This window comes from Mustelus asterias, chromosome 1 (assembly GCF_964213995.1).
Source record: "Mustelus asterias chromosome 1, sMusAst1.hap1.1, whole genome shotgun sequence".
Lineage (NCBI taxonomy): Eukaryota > Metazoa > Chordata > Chondrichthyes > Carcharhiniformes > Triakidae > Mustelus > Mustelus asterias.
The window spans coordinates 81,777,294-81,799,781 of NC_135801.1; the positions used below are offsets into that span (position 1 = coordinate 81,777,294).

Below are 22,488 nucleotides of genomic sequence, written 5' to 3' on the forward strand. Positions count from 1 at the left end.
GTTGTGTGAATTTGTGTTACAATATTATAACTTCTAATTCCCACATCCCAATGCTCCATGTGCAGAAGTGCTTGGCTTTGATGCGGTGGCTTTGCTTAATGGTCCAAAGAGATCAGGAACAGTATGGTGAATAATGAATGTTATCCAATGCAATGTGTTATTTTAGGAGGTAAAACAGTTGCTATGAAGTATTCATCCTAATTTCTAATCAATCTATGAATTCTAAATTTTTAGTAACAGCACAAACTGTTTTCATCCACAGATACCTCCCCTTAATAGGAAGTGAGAGACCTGATATTGAAGACAATTTGCATTGATGAACAATTATCTATCCAAAGTAGTATATTTGTAAACCTATGGTCATGTTAGATTACCTTTGTAAAACAGCAGTGCCTTCTATCAGTACTGTAATGGGTATAATGACAGAAATTCACCAACAACTTCTGATGCATCAGAATTTTACATTTGGTGTTGAATAGACTGAAAACTTTCACCATGGAATTTAGAACATAGAACATAGAACAGTACAGCACAGAACAGGCCCTTCGGCCCACGATGTTGTGCCGAGCTTTATCTGAAACCAAGATCAAGCTATCCCACTCCCTATCATCCTGGTGTGCTCCATGTGCCTGTCCAATAACCGCTTAAATGTTTCTAAAGTGTCTGACTCCACTATCACTGCAGGCAGTCCATTCCACACCCCAACCACTCTCTGCGTAAAGAACCTACCTCTGATATCCGTCCTGTATCTCCCACCACGAACCCTATAGTTATGCCCCCTTGTAATAGCTCCATCCACCCGAGGAAATAGTCTTTGAACGTTCACTCTATCTATCCCCTTCATCATTTTATACACCTCTATTAAGTCTCCCCTCAGCCTCCTCCGCTCCAGAGAGAATAGCCCTAGCTCCCTCAACCTTTCCTCATATGACCTACCCTCCAAACCAGGCAGCATCCTGGTAAATCTCCTCTGCACTCCTTCCAGCGCTTCCACATCCTTCCTATAGTGAGGTGACCAGAACTGCACACAATATTCCAAATGTGGTCTCACCAAGGTCCTGTACAGTTGCAGCATAACCCCACGGCTCTTAAACTCCAACCCCCTGTTAATAAAAGCTAACACACTACAGGCCTTCTTCACAGCTCTATCCACTTGAGTGGCAACCTTTAGAGATCTGTGGATATGGACCCCAAGATCTCTCTGTTCCTCCACAGTCTTCAGAACCCTACCTTTGACCCTGTAATCCACATTTAAATTTGTCCTACCAAAATGAATCACCTCACATTTATCAGGGTTAAACTCCATTTGCCATTTTTCAGCCCAGCTTTGCATCCTATCTATGTCTCTTTGCAGCCTACAACAGCCCTCCACCTCATCCACTACTCCACCAATCTTGGTGTCATCAGCAAATTTACTGATCCACCCTTCAGCCCCCTCCTCTAAGTCATTAATAAAAATCACAAAGAGCAGAGGACCAAGCACTGATCCCTGCGGCACACCGCTAGCAACCTGCCTCCAATCCGAAAATTTTCCATCGACCACCACCCTCTGTCTTCGGTCAGACAGCCAGTTGCCTATCCAATCGGCCAACTTTCCCTCTATCCCACACCTCCTCACTTTCATCATAAGCCGACCATGGGGGACCTTATCAAACGCCTTACTAAAATCCATGTATATGACATCAACTGCCCTACCTTCATCAACACACTTAGTTACCTCCTCAAAAAATTCTATCAAATTTGTGAGGCACGACTTGCCCTTCACGAATCCGTGCTGACTATCTCGGATTAATCCGCATCTTTCTAAATGGTCGTAAATCCCATCCCTAAGGACCCTTTCCATCAATTTACCAACCACCGAAGTAAGACTAACTGGTCTATAATTACCAGGGTCATTTCTATTCCCTTTCTTAAACAGAGGAACAACATTCGCCATTCTCCAGTCCTCTGGCACCATCCCAGTGGACAGCGAGGACCCAAAGATCAACGCCAAAGGCTCTGCAATCTCATCCCTTGCCTCCCAAAGAATCCTAGGATACATTTCATCAGGCCCAGGGGACTTATCGACCTTCAGTTTATTCAAAACTGCCAAGACATCCTCCCTCCGAACATCTATTTCCTCCAGCCTATTAGCCTGTAACACCTTCTCTTCCTCAAAAACATGGCCCCTCTCCTTGGTGAACACTGAAGAAAAGTATTCATTCATCACCTCGCCTATCTCTACTGACTCCATACACAAGTTCCCACTACTGTCCTTGACCGGCCCTAACCTCACCCTGGTCATTCTTTTATTCCTCACATAAGAGTAAAAAGCCTTGGGGTTTTCCTTGATCCGACCCGCCAAGGACTTCTCATGTCCCCTCCTAGCTCTCCTAAGCCCCTTTTTCAGCTCATTCCTTGCTAACTTGTAACCTTTTTCAGCTCATTCCTTGCTAATTTGTTACCTGCTGTGTCCCATTGCTCACATTATTATGGCAAAGAACAAGGAAGAGCTTCAGACCTGCGCACTGAGGCGAAATGTGGTCAATTTTTCCCAACTGAGGTAAATACGATACAATCAATCAACTCTTTTCACCTTGATTGATACTCAAAGGTGAATTGCTAGATTTTAAATAGATTGTTTGAGGCAGTGAATAGATAAGTCGCACAGACCAGAAGGTGCTTGGTTAATTTGTCAAGCTGTACTGAAATAGCTGATGTCAATCAGGGTTAGGTGCTACAACCAGTCTTGGAGTCCCTGGTTTAGGAAAGAAAAAGTTCAGCCTTTAACAAGACCGCAAGTTCCTTCATAGTTTACGGAGAGATGGTTGAGAAAAAGCTTGAGTCTTCCTGCAGTTGTGGATTTTGGCCACCGAGTGTCACTACTGAGCAGATTAATGATCTCAACACCTGTTGGTGTTAGCCTGCCAGCCATGTTGTTTCTAGAGTAGGTAATTAATCAGGTTTATATATCTTAATTTATTTATCATTAATAGGTTTCTCCAACTTCCTTCCCTTTCACTCTACTGGTTGACTTTTTCTCTCCATGTATTTCCAGTGTAGCAGCAAACCTTCACTACATATAATATAAAATCAGAAAATGATGGAAAAACTCAGCAGGTCTGGCAGCATCCGTGGAGCGAGAAAGAGTTAACATTGAGTCTGTATGACTTCTTCAGAACTTGACTACACCTCACTTTTCTGGCCACCCGGCTTCCTGTAGCTTCCCACATACCCACCTATTTTTACCTACCCCCCACCATACACACACACACCACTAACTCGACCAAACCCCTGGAACTACAGGGCCAATCACCCTTAACTATCTAATCTGCCAGTTTTATCTGCAATGCCCCTTGATTGCTGCCTCACTCTAAATGCCAGCTTGATTAATGCCACCTACCAGAAGAGAACGATGGAAATTGGAACACAGCAAAAGAAAGGAAATTGTGGAAACAGGGATATTTGGGAAAAATAAAGATAAATTTAAGGAACAAAGAGACAAATGGAGTAAGTGTAGAATGAGGAGAGGTGACTTTACACATACACAACTATGGCTACAGAATGGTGGTCTGTCAATAGCTACCCCTCTGAAGGTTTCAGTGGGAGATGTAAAAGTTGCATTTTCAAGCCTTATTAGAATACAGTTGCTTAATGTCCACCAGCAGGCACCTTGTTGAACTGGGACGTGAGAAATCCAACAACTTAACCTTAAAGTTGGCAGTTAAAGTGGAGGGGAGGGGCTGGGGTGTGACTCCAAACCAGCAGTTGGCTACAATATGTTTGTGTGACTAGTTGATTGTAGACAGATACAATCCTTCGAATCAGATCTCAATGCTATACCGAGTCTCCTATGGGGCAGAAGAATTCCAAACATTGGAAGACCCCAGCCTTAGCCCATCTGTTCTGACGTAGGTGTCCAAATACGTGGAAGCTGGAGGTTCTGCCTTTCAGCAGGCCTCACAGGAACTCATGGAAATAACAAAGATCCAGTGCAACCAAGTCTCTGCTATATTTCACCGGATATTGGTGGTTTGCCAGTCCCCCAGCAGAATCATTATACAATCATACAGCACTAAAAGAGGTTTTCCAGCCTATTGTGTCTGTGTCATCTCTTGAAAAGAGCTGTCCAATTAATCCCACTCCCTTGCTCTTCCCCCATGGCTCTATATTTCTTTTCAGATATACATATAAAAATTACTGTTGAATCCTGCCAGATCTTAATAACTCACATTGTTAAATGCATTCTCATTTCCCTTCTGCTTCTTTTGCCAGTTATTTAAATCTGGTTACTGACTCCTCCGCCAGTAACAAGAATTCCTCCTTATTTACACTATCAAAACTTTCATAATCTTGAACATTTCTATTAAATCTCTCTTTAACCATCTCTGCTCCAATGAAAACTATTTCAGCTTCTCCTGACTCTTCCCATAACTGAAGCTTTCCATGTCTGTTGTCAATTTAGTTAATCTCCTCTGTACCCCTCTTCAAAACTTTGACATCCTTTCGAATGTTTGGTTCCCAGAATTGGACACGCTAGTCCATCTGAGACCTAATCAGTGATTTATAAATGTAATATTTATAATATAAATATTTAGCCTAATGATGGCATTGAACCAGCAAGAACTCTGAGGAGTTATATTTGCAAACTGCTGTTACCATAAGCTCACCTTTCTGAACATTACAGATATATTAAATTATCATTAACCTTTAGAATGCCAGTAGTTTGAAAAAACGTCTTGTGCTCCATTCTGTAGCATTGAGATATACTAGTAGCATAACAATAGCTACAGGAATAACTTTATTACTGTAATATTAAGTTGTGCTACTAAATGAAACACTTCAAAAACAATTTTGCATAAAATTATAAATTGATCCTGCTTGTTGCCACTTACCTTTCCTAATCTCCAATTATTTTAACTTCAGCTTTCTTTTTGCATCTCTTCTACTTATTTTGAAATGTTTAACCTAACTTTATTTCACTGCCTCTCCACATCCACTGTCTGTTCGAAATGTGGAGTTCTTCTTTAAAACATTGCCATTGACTGGGAAAAACCTTTTTGACCTTTTTAAAGGTCAGTTTTCAAGCCAAAGAAGACTCCAGTCTCTGATGGCTGGCACATTAATGTCGTTAACATACTTACATCAACCGATACCATGTTCTGACTAATTCAGATTTCTTCATGTCAAGTTCAACTGCAGTTGTGATTAACCTCTGAGGATTCAAGAGGCTACTTGTTGTGGAGGAGTGGGATTGATAGAATCAGACGTTTTGATCCTCCCAGAACAGCCCTCGGAGTCCAGCTGTATAAAGGCTTTCATGAAGCCAGTGATACATGGTGAACCCTACACTGACCCACACAGCAATTTACAGATGCCCGAGAGATTCATACAGCTGGCTACAGAGTCCTGGTGGAAACCCATGCAACAATGTAATGACTGAACCCTCGCACAGACATGACACTGCATGTTCAGTTCCAGCACCAGACCCTACAAAACAAAAACCGGTATTGTTTTTAATCATTCTTTAGTATAAATGTCCTAAAGTGCTTTACTTAGGAGACAGACAAACTGAACAGTAAAGCATTTAGAGAATGGCTAAAGATAGTCAAAAAAATGGAATTTTGAGGCAGATTTTAATGGTGTGGAGGGTAGTGGTGAGGTGAAGTGACTTCGGAAAAGTTAGGCCAAACCAACTGAAAGCCCTGTCATAAAGGCAGAACAGCATAGACTATAAATGGAGTCCCAGCGCAGGGCCATGAAGCATTGGAAAAATAATCTCACAAAGGCAGTTTCCAAATTCGGTGACATCATCTGAAAGCATAGTATTAGTTTTCACTGACAACACCCAGCTCTATCTCACCACCATCTCTCTCGACTCCTTAACTGTGATCAAACTACAGGATATGGGAATTTCCAATGCATCCCGGTCCCTCATTCATATCTTTGTTTCCTCCAGACTTAACTATTCCAACACACTCCTGGCTGGTCGACCACATTCTAGCCCCAAACCTCTGTTGATTGCTTCTTAACTCGCACCAATTCCTGTCCCCCTATCACCCTCTGGTTTGCTGACCTACATCTACAAACAACATCTTGATTTTAAAATTCTCACCCTTGTTTTCAAATCCCTCCATGACCTCGCCCCTCACTATCTGGAATCTCCTTCAGCCCCACAACCCTCCAAGATATATGTGCTCCTCTAATTCTAGCTTCTTGTGCATCCTAAATGTTAATTAATCCATCATTGGTAGCTATGTCTTCAGGCTCTAACATCTGGAATGCCCTCCCTGTATTTCTTCACTTGCTTTCCTCCTTTAAAACCCAAACCCTGTACAAACAGGACGGGGTGCACCTGAACCAGAGGGGCACCAATATCCTGGGAGGGAAATTTGATACGGCTCTTCAGGGGGGTTTAAACTAATTTGTCAGGGGGGTGGGAAAAGGAGTTGTAGTCCAGAAGTCAGTGTTGAGGGTAGTGAGGTACTGGGGAAGGTATCAAGGTCAAGGGTGGGTACCAGTAGACAGAAAAGTGGGTTGAAGTGTGTCTACTTCAATGCAAGGAACATCCGGAACAAGGTAGATGAACTTGGGGCGTGGATTGGTACTTGGGACTACGATGTTGTGGCTATTACGGAGACATGGGTAGAACAAGGACGGGAATGATTGTTGGACGTTCCGGGGTATAGATGTTTCAGTAAGTGTAGAGAAGCTGGTAAAAGAGGTGGAGAAGTAGCATTGTTAATCAAGGATAGTTTAACGGCTGCGGAAAGGCACTTCGAGGGGGATCTGCATACTGAGGTAATATGGGCTGAAGTTAGAAATAGGAAAGGAGCGGTCACGTTGTTAGGAGTTTACTATAGGCCCCCAAATAGTAATAGAGATGTGGAGGAAGAAATTGCTAAGCAGATTATGGATAGGTGTGGGGGTCACAGGGTAGTTGTCATGGGGGACTTTAACTTTCCAAATACTGATTGGAACCTTTGTAGGTCGAATAGTTCGGATGGGGCAGTTTTTGTACAGTGTGTGCAGGAGGGTTTCCTGATACAATTTGTGGATAGGCCGACAAGAGGTGGGGCCACAGTGGATTTGGTACTGGGAAATGAACCGGGCCAAGTGTTAGATTTGGTTGTGGGAGAGCATTTTGGAGACAGTGACCACAATTCAGTGTCTTTTGTTATTGCAATGGAGAGGGATAGGGCCGTACGGCAGGGCAAGGTTTATAATTGGGGAGAGGTAATTATGATGCGATTAGGCAAGAATTAGGGGGCATAAGATGGGAACAGAAACTGTCAGGGAAAGGCACTAATGAAAAGTGGAACTTTTTCAAGGAACAAATACTGGGTGTCCTTGATAGGCATGACCCTGTCAGGCAGGGAGGAAATGGCCGAGTGAGGGAACCATGGTTCACAAAAGAGGTGGAATGTCTTGTAAAAAGGAAGAGGGAAACTTATGTAGGGATGAGGAAACAAGGTTCAGATGGCTCGATTGAGGGTTACAAGTTAGCAAGGAATGAGCTGAAAAAGGGGCTTAGGAGAGCTAGGAGGGGGCATGAGAAGTCCTTGGCGGGTCGGATCAAGGAAAACCCCAAGGCTTTTTACTCTTATGTGAGGAATAAAAGAATGACCAGGGTGAGGTTAGGGCCGGTCAAGGACAGTAGTGGGAACTTGTGTATAGAGTCAGTAGAGATAGGCGAGGTGATGAATGAATACTTTTCTTCAGTGTTCACCAAGGAGAGGGGCCATGTTTTTGAGGAAGAGAAGGTGTTACAGGCTAATAGGCTGGAGGAAGTAGATGTTCGGAGGGAGAATGTACTAGCAGTTTTGAATAAATTGGAGGTCGATAAGTCCCCTGGGCCTGATGAAATATATCCTAGGATTCTTTGGGAGGCAAGGGATGAGATTGCAGAGCCTTTGGCTTTGATCTTTGGGTCCTCGCTGTCCACGGGGATGGTGCCAGAGGACTGGAGAGTGGCGAATGTTGTCCCTCTGTTTAAGAAAGGGAATAGAAATGACCCTGGTAATTATAGGCCGGTTAGTCTTACTTAGGTGGTTGGTAAGTTGATGGAAAAGGTCCTTAGGGATGGGATTTATGACCATTTAGAAAGATGCAGATTAATCTGGGATAGTCAGCATGGATTCGTGAAGGGCAAGTCGTGCCTCACAAATTTGATAGAATTTTTTGAGGAGGTAACTAAGTGTGTTGATGAAGGTAGGGCAGTTGATGTCATATACATGGATTTTAGTAAGGCGTTTGATAAGGTCCCCCATGGTCAGCTTATGATGAAAGTAAGGAGGTGTGGGATAGAGGGAAAGTTGGCCGATTGGATTGGTAACTGGCTATCTGACTGAAGACAGAGGGTGGTGGTGGATGGAAAATTTTCGGACTGGAGGCAGGTTGCTAGCGGAGTGCCACAGGGATCAGTGCTTGGTCCTCTGCTATTTGTGATTTTTATTAATGACTTAGAGGAGGGGGCTGAAGGGTGGATCGGTAAATTTGCTGATGACACCAAGATTGGTGGAGTAGTGGATGAGGTGGAGGGCTGTTGCAGACTGCAAAGAGACATAGATAGGATGCAAAGCTGGGCTGAAAAATGGCAGATGGACTTTAACCCTGATAAATGTGAGGTGATTCATTTTGGTAGGACTAATTTAAATGTGGATTACAGGGTCAAAGGTAGGGTTCTGAAGACTGTGGAGGAACAGAGAGATCTTGGGGTCCATATCCACAGATCTCTGAGGGTTGCCACTCAAGTGGATAGAGCTGTGAAGAAAGCCTATAGTGTGTTAGCTTTTATTAACAGAGGGTTGGAGTTTAAGAGCCGTGGGGTTATGCTGCAACTGTACAGGACCTTGGTGAGACCACATTTGGAATATTGTGTGCAGTTCTGGTCACCTCACTATAACAAGGATGTGGAAGCGCTGGAAAGAGTGCAGAGGAGATTTACCAGGATGCTGCCTGGTTTGGAGGGTAGGTCTTATGAGGAAAGGAGCTAGGGCTGTTCTCTCTGGAGCGGAGGAGGTTGAGGGGAGACTTAATAGAGGTTTATAAAATGATGAAGGGGATAGATAGAGTGAACGTTCAAAGACTATTTCCTCGGGTGGATGGAGCTATTACAAGGGGGCATAACTATAGGGTTCATGGTGGGAGATATAGGAAGGATGTCCGAGGTAGGTTATTTACTCAGAGAGTGGTTGGGGTGTGGAATGGACTGCCTGCAGTGATCGTGGAGTCAGACACTTTAGGAACATTTAAGCAGTTATTGGATAGGCACATGGAGCACACCAGGATGATAGGGAGTGGGATAGCTTGATCTTGGTTTCAGATAAAGCTCGGCACAACATCGTGGGCCAAAGTGCCTGTTCTGTGCTGTACTGTTCTATGTTTTATGTTCTATGTTCTATTAAAAGCACCTAACCTAATGAGGGCAATTCTCCGCGATGCGCAGGATTAGCACATGCGTTCCCACCACTATAGCGTCTCAAAGCGCCGGATTTCTGATGGCGTCTGCTCCACGGGGAGGGGTGGTAAGTATGTTAAATCTAATTTTAATTTAATTTAAATGCAATTAGCCGGCCAGGGACTGAAGTCTCCGGGCCCACTAGCCTCTCTGCCCACCCCCACCAGCAGTATTTAATTCCAACAGAGTTTACAGTAGCTCCCTACTTTCAGGGAGCTAGCGGCCTGACCCCACTGGAGTGAGGGGGGGCAATTGGGGCCCCCCAGAGGGTCAGGTGCTGGGGTGTGCCCCCTGGGCATTGGCACCCTGATAGTGCTAGCCTGGGGCCCCTGGCACTGACCAGTCGGGATCGGTGGGGGAAGGAAGGGGGCCAGCAATCAGGGCAGGTGGTCAGCCTGCTGGGGAGTTGGCACTGCGGGGGGGGGAGGGCAGCTAGAGATCGCGGCGGGCCGGGAATGGTCGGGGGGCCAGCGATCGGGCTATGGCGGGGGTGGTGGAAGGCCGGCATTGTGGGAGTCACAGGGCTGGCCAGCAATCAAGCTGGCCAGCTATCTGGAGGCCACATAGAACAGTGTTTGGCCACTGTGCATGCGCCGATGTCGGCACTGACAGATTGGTGTATGTGCAGTGACCTGCTCAGTGAGCTGATTTCAGCCTCTCCAGCGGGGATAGGCCCCACCCCCTGAAATTTAATGATATTCACGTTGGTGGCCTCTGCAGTGCACAGAGTGGGAGATTCTTCTCTGAACTCCCACTGAAATAACCAATGCAAATTACTCCCGTTTTCATGCAAAATTGACAGTTAGAATTTTTTGGGGAGAATTCTGCCCAATATCTCCTTATTTGGCTCAGTGTCAAATTTTGTTTTTTTTTATGTACCTGCAAAGCACCTTTGGACATTTTATTATGTTAAAGGAACTTCATAAATGTGATTGCTATTGTTGAATTCCAAATTCAAAATTAGCACTCTCTTGCTCCTAACTAATTTATGTATTTCACAGCCTTTCATCAGGTACCTTTTTGGACTGCAAGAATTTGAAAAAAATATTTATATATTGCATGTTTCAGAAACTTCAGAATATGATTTTTTTCATTTAGATACTGGCTCAAAAAGTCTTGAAATACAAATGCAACGATTCTGAAACATCACCAAGATTCTCCCATATATTGTAGGCTTTTCATAAACATTGCAAATTTAAAATGTGTTGCTGGTTTGGATTTGCTGAACTGAATAACTGAGGTGTATTCGGGGGTTTCTGATCAAATGGTTTAATTATAATCCATACTTTTCGCTTATAAATGGCATCAGACGAACCTGTCAAAAAAAAGAACTTGCATTGACATATCCATGATCAGAATAGCTCAGGACCTCCCAAAGCACTTCACAAACAATGAAGTACTTCTGAAGTGTAGTTGCAATGTAGGAAAATGCTGCAACCAATTTGTGTACAGCAATCAGATGAATGACTACACAGTCTGCTTTTTTAGTGATCCTGGTTGAGGGATGAATAATGGATGGGACACTGAGGAGACTTCCACTGATTTTGTTTGATTAGTGGGATTGTTCACTTCCACTTGAGTAGATAGGTGGTCATTAGTTTAATGTCTCATGTTGGAGTACAACTTTCTGACTTAGAGAAAAGAATGCTGCTTTTGAGCCAAGCCTGATGCCTGGCATGGGATGTAAATGTCATAACAATTATGTATACCATACGCCAACTTTGGTGTTTCTACTGTGTTCTTTTGCACTACAGGTATTAGTTTAATAATATGCTCTGTATATGCAGCGGCAAGCTCATCACTCAAACACTCGTAACACACTGAGAAGCGTATACACCTTTAATTATATGAATACCTGGTGACTATGGGATTAATTTACCATGTTAGTACTCCTGGTATACAGCTGCATATGATGAAAGTACCGATCTGGAATTCTATCCTCATATTCCTCTCTCTCTGTCTCTACTGGGTGAGGAAACAACATGCCGACAGTTTTGACCCAAATGGTAGCTGGGAGCACAGAAAAAGTTGCCAAAATTATCCAAGGAGGTCACTAGCCTCCCTTAGATTAATTCCCCCCCTGCAGTCCTGATGCACAGAGAACTTTCTGCTACCTGGAGAACAGGTCCACTCAACAACATCACCTGGGAAAGAGTTCCATCGTGTAGATCTTGGCTGCTCATGTTCTGTGCCAATGTCTTAGCTTGAAATTGTGACACCACATACTCACCATACAATTCCCTGAGCCCCAGAGCCAATGGGCTTTAGATTCTGGTAGCGTTTGAGAACTGTGAAGGTAGAATCGCCTACTTCTACGCTGTAGAACTGGTTGTCCACTTTGCTTTTACTCATGTTGTAGTGTTTGGCAATATATGAAACATCCACTTGTTTGCCAAATCCCTGAAATGAAACAGAAGTCATTAAGTTATGGTGCTTCTGAGATTAGAACAGCACAATACCATTAACATTACAATTAGCAGCATAAACCTGAAATAACTTCTTATCCATTCCTTAGTGCCCCCTTAGGATTGTGAAAAATTTGTTCTCTTTTCAAATAATTTACAACACAGAACAATTGAACAAATTGATTCCTAAGCCTGCATTCTCCAAGTCAATGACATTTTTACCATGGCCAGTTTTGAATGGCCTAAATATATAAAAATAGGCCCATTTCTTGCCAATTAACAGGCAGTAAACAATGCACTTACAAGATCACAACTAGATTGTGAAAGACAAAGCTGGACTAATGGCAAGACAAAAGTTGCACTTAATTTTTGGGAGGTTATGCAAGTGGATGTAAAGCCAGTTAGTTTGTTAAACTGTGAGGCAAAAAGTGGTTGTGCTCTCAAACCCTCTTTAAAAATAAAACACTTTCTCTAATTATTATAAGAACAGCAACTGAGTGTCCTTGATAAGTATGTACCTGTCAGGCAGGGAGGAAGTGGTCGAGTGAGGGAACCGTGGTTTACTAAAGAAGTTGAATCTCTTGTGAAGAGGAAGAAGGAGACTTATGTAAAGATGAGACGTGAAGGCTCAGTTAGGGCGCTTGAGAGTTACAAGTTAGCCAAGAAAGACCTAAAGAGAGAGTTAAGAAGAGCCAGGAGGTGACATGAGAAGTCTTTGGCAGGTAGGATCAAGGAAAACCCTAAAGCTTTCTATAGGTATGTCAGGAATAAAAGAATGACGAGGGTAAGATTAGGGCCAGTCAAGGACAGTAGTGGGAAGTTGTGCGTGGAGCCTGAAGAGATAGGAGAGGCGCTAAATGAATATTTTTCATCAGTATTCACGCAGGAGAAAGACAATGCTGTCGAGGAGAATACTGAGATACAGGCTATTGAACTAGATGGGTTTGAGGCTAATAAGAAGGAGGTGTTAGCAATTCTGGAAAGTGTGAAAATAGATAAGTCCCCTGGGCCGGATGGGATTTATCCCAGGATTCTCTGGGAGGCTAGGGAGGAGACTGCAGAACTTTTGGCTTTGATCTTTATGTCGTCATTGTCTACAGGAATAGTGCCAGAAGACTGGAGGATAGCAAATGTTGTCCCCTTGTTCAAGAAGGAGAGTAGAGACAACCCTGGTAATTATAGACCAGTGAGCCTTACTTCTGTTGTGGGCAAAGTTTTGGAAAGGATTATAAGAGATAGGATTTATAATCATCCAGAAAGGAATAATTTGATTAGGGATAGTCAACACAGTTTTGTGAAGGGTAGGTCGTGCCTCACAAACCTTATTGAGTTCTTTGAGAAGGTGACCAAAGAGATGGATGGAGGTAAAGCAGTTGATGTGGTGTATATGGATTTCAGTAAAGCGTTTGATAAGGTTCCCCACGGTAAGCTATTGCAGAAGATATGGAGGCATGGGATTGAGGGTGATTTAGCAGTTTGGATCAGGAATTGGCTAGCTGTAAGAAGACAGAAGGTGGTGGTTGATGGGAAATGTTCATCCTGGAGTTCAGTTACTAGTGGTGTACCGCAAAGATCTGTTTTGGGGCCACTGGTGTTTGTCATTTTTATAAATGACCTGGATGAGGGCGTAAAAGGATGGGTTAGTAAATTTGTGGTTGACACTAAAGTCGGTGGAGTTGTGAACAGTGCGGAAGGTTGGTGCAGATTACAGAGGGACATAGATAAGCTGCAGTGCTGGGCTGAGAGGTGGCAAATCGAGTTCAATGCGGAAAAGTGTGAGGTCATTCACTTTGGAAGGAGTAACAGGATTACAGAGTATTAGGCTAATGGTAAGATACTTGGTAGTGTGGTTGAACAGAGAGATCTCAGTGTCCATGTGCATAGATCCCTGAAAGTTGGCACCCAGGTTGATAGGGTTGTTAAGAAGGCATACGGAGTGTTAGCTTTTATTGGCAGAGGGATTGAGTTTCGGAGCCAGAAGGTCATGTTGCAGCTGTACAAAACTCTGGTGCGGCCGCACTTGGAGTATTGTGTACAGTTCTGGTCGCCACATTATAGGAAGGATGTGGAAGCATTGGAAAGGGTGCAGAGGAGATTTACCAGGATGTTGCCTGGTATGGTGGGAAGGTCTTATGAGGAAAGGCTGAGTGACTGAAGGCTGTTTTCGCTAGAGAGAAGAAGGTTAAGAGGTGACTTAATAGAGGCATACAAAATGATCAGAGGATTAGATAGGATGGATAGTGAGAGCCTTTTTCCCCGGATGGTGATAGCTAGCACGAGGGGACATAGCTTTAAATTGAGGGGTGATAGATTTAGGACAGATGTTAGAGGTAGGTTCTTCACTCAGAGAGTAGTAAGGGCGTGGAATGCCCTGCCTGCAGCAGTAGTGGACTCGCCAACATTAAGGGCATTTAAATGGTCATTTGATAAACATATAGATGATATTGGAATAGCGTAGGTTAGATGGGCTTTAGATTGGTTTCAGTGGTCGGCGCAACATCGAGGGCCAAAGGGCCTGTACTGCGCTGTAATGTTCTATGTTCTATTTGTATTTCCATGTTTCTTCTCAGAGAAAATAATAATGTATCTGTATTTCTATTCATATCATTGTTCATAAGAATTCATTTTAAAAGCAGTTATCAATTATCATAGCACAAATATATAAAGAATTGCTTAATTTGTAACAGTTAGCTTCTGCTTTTACTGATTAGTTAGCAGTGAATTACAGTTATATTTATAATTGAACAAAACCATCCAGCTGATTAAGTTTAAAAAATCACAAACATCTTAAATAACTACAATATAGAATCAATATATCTAATGTTTGGATCCCAGTGCAATTGGGTTGGGGCTATGTAAAACTAACTTTCGAAGATCTAAGCTAGTTGAAACCAACTAATATTTTATGGTGCCTTTAAAGAGAGTGGAAATAAGCAAACACCGTTTTCATGAGTTATTTTGTCTCATGAGCTGTATTTCTATGTGTATCTCTGAATTTTGTCATTTTGTTCATGAGTAATTAAAAATTAAAATTGCAACCAAACCTTCTTGTTTTCATAGGGGGTCACCAATCCCTCCCATTTATAAAATGTCCACCAAACTGTTTGCTATCCTTTAACCAGCATCAGCTATAATATTGGGTGTCTTAATTTCATCAACACATCTCCTATGTGGCCTTTGAAAATCTACGCAAACAATATCAGCTTCCTTTCCTTTATCAGTAGGCCTGACTACTTCCTCAGTGAACCTTTTCAGAAACAACTTGCCTTTTATAAGTATGTGCTTAATTACTAAATTAGCCCACGCTTTTCTAGATATTCCAGTGAAGAGAAATTTATCCACTTCCAATGTTAGACTGACTGGTCTACAGTTAGCTGATTAATACTTTCCTTTCTTTTTCAAACAGATTGACAACCCTCTAGTCTTCTGGCACCACTTACATACCCACAAATATTTGAAAGATTGTGGTCAGAGCCTGGTGACATTGTTGGTACACAGTTACCTTGATCAGAGTCCCATCAGATTGGAAAGGTATCCTGGCAGCCTTCAACTTAAAGGCGGAAAGGTTGTGGATAAATTTCCCGCTCCATTGTAACTACTCTACACCTGATTTATACTGAATGCAAGAGGGTTAATGTTCCCCCAACTGAGTCTAGTGTCGGTGTGCTCAGTTCTCTAAGTGTTTAAAGAAAATCACTCACTAGGTCCCTGTAATTTTGCAGACCAAGTAAAATTGTTCCAAAATGTGCAATTGTTTGAGGTCTAAGACATTATGGAGCTGAAAATCTATGGGCCTTCTAGCACTGTCCCACCATACATCTGTGAGAAGTACAGTGGAAGGTTTGGTATACGTGAGCCCCAATTTTATCGCCAGTTCTTGAGCTGCTTTGTTTCCCTAATGTGGAGATGCCAGCGTTGGACTGGGGTAAGCACAGTAAGAAGTCTCACAACACCAGGTTAAAGTCCAACAGGTTTATTTGGTAGCAAATACCATAAGCTTTCGGAGCGCTGCCCCTTCGTCAGATGGAGTGAAAATCTGTTCTCCAACAGTGCACAGAGACACAACATCAAGTTACAGAATACTAATTCTGTAGCAGTATTCTGTAGTATTCTGTAGTATTCTGTAACTTGATGTTGTGTCTCTGTGCACTGTTGGAGAACAGATTTTCACTCCATCTGACGAAGGGGCAGCATTCCGAAAGCTTATGGTATTTGCTACCAAATAAACCTGTTGGACTTTAACCTGGTGTTGTGAGACTTCTTACTGTTGTTTCCCTAAGCTAGGGAAGAATAGCTAAAAGTCTGGGAAAGGCCCCTTCATCGGCAGCAGAACAGCAGCTGGGTGGTACATTGAATGAGGGGAGCTGCACTGGACTCCTGGCTGGCACAGGTGATGACCACCAGCCAATCCCTCAGAAGGCTTTTAATGGCTGGAATTCTCCAACCTCGCGCATGGCTGGGATTCTCCGGTCCTCTCCGGCAGTGATGGAGAGACCGGAGAATTCCGGCCAATGCTTTTGCCAAATGCTTCATCTATAAATGGGTTGATTTTCAGGTACCCCCGTACACCTCTCCCAAAGTGGACAGGTGTTTCCAGAAATGGCAACCTTCCCTGATTAATGGGCATCTCAGTCATGCCACACAGGAAATGTGTGCAAAAGTGAGAAGCACACTTGCTTAGACCTGGGTCTGGATTTTACAGGTAGAGGGTTTGTGGTGGGGGTGGTCATGTTAAATCTAGCAAGTGGCCTTCTGTCCACCCCCTGACCTGTCTGAAATGTTGTGGGGTATTGGAGTTATCCCCCGGTCCACCCGTCCTTGGGCATATTGAGGCCACTTAAGAGCCTTATCCTGCCTCCATCGTTATTTTACCCATGACAATGAAAGGCCCAGTCCTAGAGGGTACCCGGAAGCAGAGCTGGTGTCAGGCACGGTGGAGGTCTTCCTTTGCAGGTCCACTGGGTGCATCAGAGACATTCCCCCAACCCCCACCAGGGTCATACCTCCCCCTTTACCCTTCCTCCCTTGCCTCAACACCAACCCCCCCCCCCCTCCCCCACCCTACCACCACCCTCAACCTGCTCGCTGATGCTTGCCAGCCCGTTCCCAGCATTACTCCAGACTTACCTTTTGTCAGCACTACCTGTAGTCCCAGTAGTGACCACCTCTCTTGCCTGGTGGTGCTGGAATTACAAAGCTTTTTGTTATATTTGTTTATGGGATGCGAACATCGCTGGCTGGGCCACATTTATTGCCCATCCCTAGCTGCCCCTCTGAAGGTGGTTGTGAGCTGCCTTCTTGAACCTCTGCAGACCTGAGGTGTAGGTTCACCCACAGTGCTGTTAGGGTGGGAATTCCAGGATTTTGATGGAATGGTGATATATTTCCAAGTCAGGATGGCGAATGACTTGGAGGAGAACCTCCAGGTGGTGGTTTTCCTGGCATCTGCTGCTCTTGTCCTGCTAGATGCTAGTGGTCGTAGGTTTGGAAGGTGCTGCTTAAAGAACCTTGGTGAGTTCATCCAGTGCATCGAAATGTTACACACAGGTGTCACTGTTCAGTGGTGGAAGGATTGAATGTTTGTGGAAGGGGTAACAATCAAGCAGGCTGCTTTGGCCTGGGGATGGTGTCAAGCTTCTTGAATGTTGTTGGACCTACACTACACTGAGTTACTTGCCACTGGATTCCTAGCCTTTAACTTGCCCTTGTAGTCACAGTATTTATATGGCTAGTTCAGGTTCTGGTCATTGGTAATCCCCAGGATGTTGATAATGGGGGATTCAGTGATGGTAATGCATTGAATGCCAAGGGACAATGATTAGATGTTCTCTTGTTGGAGATGGTCATTACCTGGCACTTGTGTGGTGTGAATGTTACTTGTCAGCGTATATATGAAAACTAACACTGGCTTTCAGACGATGTCAGCCCAAGTTTGGATATTGTCCAGGTCTTTCTGCATTTGGAGATGGACTACTTCACTATCTGAGGAGTCGCAAATTATGTTGCACATTGCACAATCATCTGCCAACATGCCCATTTTAGACCTTATGATGAAAGGAAAGTCATTGATGAAGCAGCTGAAGATGGTTGGGCCAAGGACACTACCCTGAGAAACTCCTGCAGAGATGTCCTGGAGCGGAGATGATTGAACTCCAATAACCACAACCATCTTCCTTTGTGCTAGGTATGAGTCAAAGTAGTGGAGGGATTTCCCCCGATTCCTGCTGGCCATCTGATTTGTTGGCAGCTCTCTAAGGCAGGATGTCCTCTTGAGATAGCTTTAGAAGTCTCACCTTAAAGCAAATATCGCTGCTCCCAATTGCTGCAGGGCAGCCATCAGTATGGTGGCTGGGCTCACCACCTACTTTAGCCTAGTGGTCGGGGACCATGGCACCCAGTAAAATCCTGTCAATATCAGATCATCCCTTCTTCATTTGGAATCAGATACAAGGGAACTGGGTGTCTGCATAGGCCAAGATTACAACCATGTTCCATCTCTAGTCTTACTGGAGAATGGCCTTCAACACCAAATAGGGCCACACTCCTTTGTGGAACTTCTTGCATTGGGATCACCAATTCACACCCTAGCTATGTCTGTAACACTACATTCTGCACCCTCTCCTTTCTTCTCTATGAACGGTATGCTTTGTCTGTATAGCTTGCAAGAAACAATACTTTTCATCGTATACTAATACATGCGTGACAATAATAAATCAAATCAAAATATTTAGGAAGCAGTTACCATTGCTGCTTTATTTTGAATAATTAGTCACTGCCCTCTTCCCTCATGTAACTTGTTCTTTTATGGCAGGCTGGCAGGACTCTGAAAGCTGCCTAATTGGAATTTGTGACTCCCTGTAAAGTGTTTTACAGCTCGCAGGATAAATGTCTCCTAAATCTATCGCCCATTCAAATTAGGGGGCAGGTTTTATGCCTCAAAACTTGTGCTAGTGATCCAGGTGTGTGAAATGCAAACTCAATTTTGCCACTTCAGGGCAACAGGGTATATGTTCCAATATGGCTGGGGCCTTCCTGAAGAATTCATCTTTGTTTGGTCACTAGTCTTGATGAAACTAAGGCAGCTGCAGGTTCTGAATCTTTCTCACCCTCCAGTATCAACAAGTTGCTGAAATAAGGATTCGTCTCACAGCAAGCTTCACTAAATTGATTGAGAGCGTGGTGATGATGGACATGGGAAATGAAAAATAGCGATATCATAATAAAATGCAAACTTTTCCCCATAGTCTCCCAATGTCACATAACCACACAAAATGAATGATGAGCCTCCTTCCCACTCTGTTTTTCATGAGGTATATTATTACCATTCACTCTTGGACTGAAATGTTTTGGAAAATTACCAGCACACAAAAACCATTTAGAAGACAGAATTATTTTCCTCTGAGGAATGCAAGAGTAAAAATGAGGACATTAGAACAGATATTCTTGCAAAGATTTTCCAAGGGCAACAGAGTTGGGACCCGATGCAGGTAAGTTTTGATAACCTGGATGTTGTCTCCGGAACATTTTTAAGCTTTGAAAGGATTGTGGGGATTGAAGGAGGGGGAGAACATGCTTGCTGCCAATTCATGATCCAAAAGCTACTTAAGGAGCTTATTAACGAGTTGGCTAGAACGGAATACAAAGAACAAAGAACAAAGAAAATTACAGCACAGGAACAGGCCCTTCGGCCCTCCAAGCCTGCACCGACCATGCTGCCCGACTTAACTAAAACCCCCTATCCTTTGGGGACCATATCCCTCTATTCCCATCCTATTCATGTATTTGTCAAGATGCCCCTTAAAGGTCACTACCATATCCACTTCCATTACCTCCCCCCGGCAACGAGTTCCAGGCACCCACTACTCTCTGTGTAAAAAATCTGCCTCATTTAAACCTTGCCCCTCGCACCTTAAACCTGTGCCTCCTAGTAATTGACTCTGTCCATGCCTCTCATAATCTTGTAGACTTCTATCAGGTCACCCCTCAACTTCCGTCGTTCCAGTGAGAACAAATCAAGTTTCTCCAACCTCTCCTCATAGATAATGTCCTCCATACCAGGCAACATCCTGGTAAATCTTTTTTGTACCCTCTCCAAAGCCTCCACATCCTTCTGGTAGTGTGGCGACCAGAATTGAACACTATATTCCAAGTGCGGCCTAACTAGGTTCTATAAAGCTGCAACATGACTTGCCAATTTTTAAATTCAATGTCCCGGTCAATGAAGGCAAGCATGCCTTCTTGACTACCTTCTCCACCTGCACTGTACACTTTCAGTGAACTGTGTACCTGTATACCCAGATCCCTCTGCCTATCAATACTCCGAAGGGTTCTGCCATTTACTGTATATTTTCTATCTGTATTAGACCTTCCAAAATGCATTACCTCACATTTGTCCGGATTTTCATTTTTCTTCCTAGTGAGCCCAAGAAACTTTGTTGGGTTCACCACAGGATCCAAATAATTTTCTTTGGAGATGCTTTTGAGAGGAATCTGCTGGGTCAACAAACTTCAGCATGAGTACCTGGCCTTATCTTGTCATGCAAGGCCACTGTCTGCCTCGATTGACTTCCTGACCTTCCGAGGAGCTGCCTTTTCAAATCAGCAAGGTGACAGCAGCCCACAACATGGCTGCTGCCTGTCTTTGCCAATAGTAAGAGTTTTAACAACACCAGGTTAAAGTCCAACAAGTTTATTTGGTAGCAATCCACATCATGTTTGCCAATGGTGCCAGCCAGGTAGCTCCCATCTCCTGGAAGCACTCAGTACATTCTCCATCCACATTGTCTCATGGTTCAAGGGGACATTCTACTCATGGGAATCCATTCAATTTCCTAACACTCTGATTTTATTGACTCAAATACTATTAGAGTCATTACAACACAAAAGGAGGTCATTCAGCCTATTAAGCTATGTCACAATTCATTGGCTGTTCAGAAACTTATATCATCACTGGAAATGGGTGTACGCTTCGTACTTTTGTACAGGCCATAGTTTTCAAACTTCACTTTCAGATTGTGTGGAATCTCAAGATTACAAATTCAAATCCAAGATCCTAATTTGTTTAAAAGTTCATTGCTAGCCTCCGGACTGTATCACCTTGAGTAGAACTTTCTCCTAATAAATGCATTACTGCTTTCTGACTCGGTAGAATAGACCTTGAATCTACAGTAGACAGGTCAATGGAAATAAAATTGGGAGAGATGTATTACAGACGGATGGCTCATTATCACACATTTTACACAAGTACACAAAGTCAAGATCTGCCTGGTATGTTACGGATACCACAAAAGATAATTCACATCTTGACTCAGTACTGAAAAGTGTCCCAAGATAACAGACTGAGAAAAGAAATAATAGCACATTCGGGAAACCGTGACATTCATCCAGGTTTGACAGAACCAAAGAAATGGTGAAAGAATTGCCCCAGTGATCTCTGTGCACGGATTTCCCCTTTCCCAATGTGAAGCTGATTCTGGAGCCAAGCCAAGGGGATCTCCAGGTGTCCAGCAACAGTCATGTGATCAAGCCAGGTATGTAATATTCCCGCAGAGGCAAACCAGCAAATAAAACGCACTGAATATCCGTCACGTTTTACAGAGTGAAACAAATGATTGGGTAAAAACATAAGGGATTAAAGTAGAAGCTGAAGTATGACAAAATTCAAAAGATTATTTAAAAATGTGCCTTTTTTATAAAAATTAACAGTTTTGACATTCCACCGGTGTAAAATTAGTTGAAGAGGGTATATTTCCTATTGGCACGTCCTTTATTTCCTTCATGCATTTTTCTATTACTTTACTGAGATGATTTATCATCTAGCACTGATTTGCTTTGTTGTCTGTTTTATTTTTACATGTCTTCCCTCCCCTCTTCCATCTGATTTTAATATTACGCTTCGCTGAATCTTTTTTCTCTGTTTTAAATAAGGCTATGAACTGGAAATATTGATTTCCTGCTTTATCCATAGATTTGTTTTTTACTTATTCACTCATTGGATGTGGGTGTCATTGGCAAGGGCAGCATTTGTTGCCCACCCCTGGTGCCGCTGAGAAAGCGAACTTCTTGTACACCCACAGTGCTGTTAGGGTGGGAGTTCCAAGATTTTGGCCCTATAAAGATGAAGAAATAGCAATATACTTCCAAGTCAGCATTGTGCGCGGTTTCTTTTTTAACTCATTCATGGGATGTGGGTGTCACTGGCTGGGCCAGCATTTATTGTCCATGTCGGTCAGACCAGGTAAGGATGACAGATTTCCCTCCCTAAAGGACATTAGTAAACCAGATGGGTATCTACAACAATCGACAATGGTTTTTTGATTTGATTTGATTTATTATTGTCACATGTATTAGCATACCGTGAAAAGTATTGTTTCTTGCGCGCTATACAGACAAAGCATACCGTTCATTGAGAAGGAAACAAGAGAGTGCAGAATGTAGCATTACAGGTTACAGTCATAGCTAGGGTGTAGAGAAAGATCAACTTAATACAAGTTAAGTCCATTCAAAAGTCTGCCACAGCAGCAGAGAAGAAGCTGTTCTTGGGTCAGTTGGTACGTGACCTCAGACTTTTGTATCTTTTTCTTGATGGAAGAAGGTGGAAGAGAGAATGTCTAGGTGCGTGGGGTCCTTAATTATATTGGCTGC

General features: G+C 43.3%; 1 protein-coding gene across 6 annotated transcripts in view; it reads right to left on the reverse strand.

Moving 5' to 3' along the window:
• The window catches only part of mapk10 (mitogen-activated protein kinase 10), a 127,633-nt gene extending 115,788 nt beyond the window's left edge, over window positions 1–11,845 (reverse strand). For 5 of the 6 annotated variants that reach the window (XM_078215938.1, XM_078215754.1, XM_078215573.1 and 2 more), the window contains exon 1: window positions 11,670–11,791. In XM_078215938.1, the coding sequence (XP_078072064.1) occupies window positions 11,670–11,791 (122 nt within the window). Of the gene's footprint in view, window positions 1–11,669 lie in introns of all 6 variants that reach the window. The other variant, XM_078216026.1, reaches the window with a different exon arrangement.
• Window positions 11,846–22,488: the final 10,643 nt, after the last annotated feature.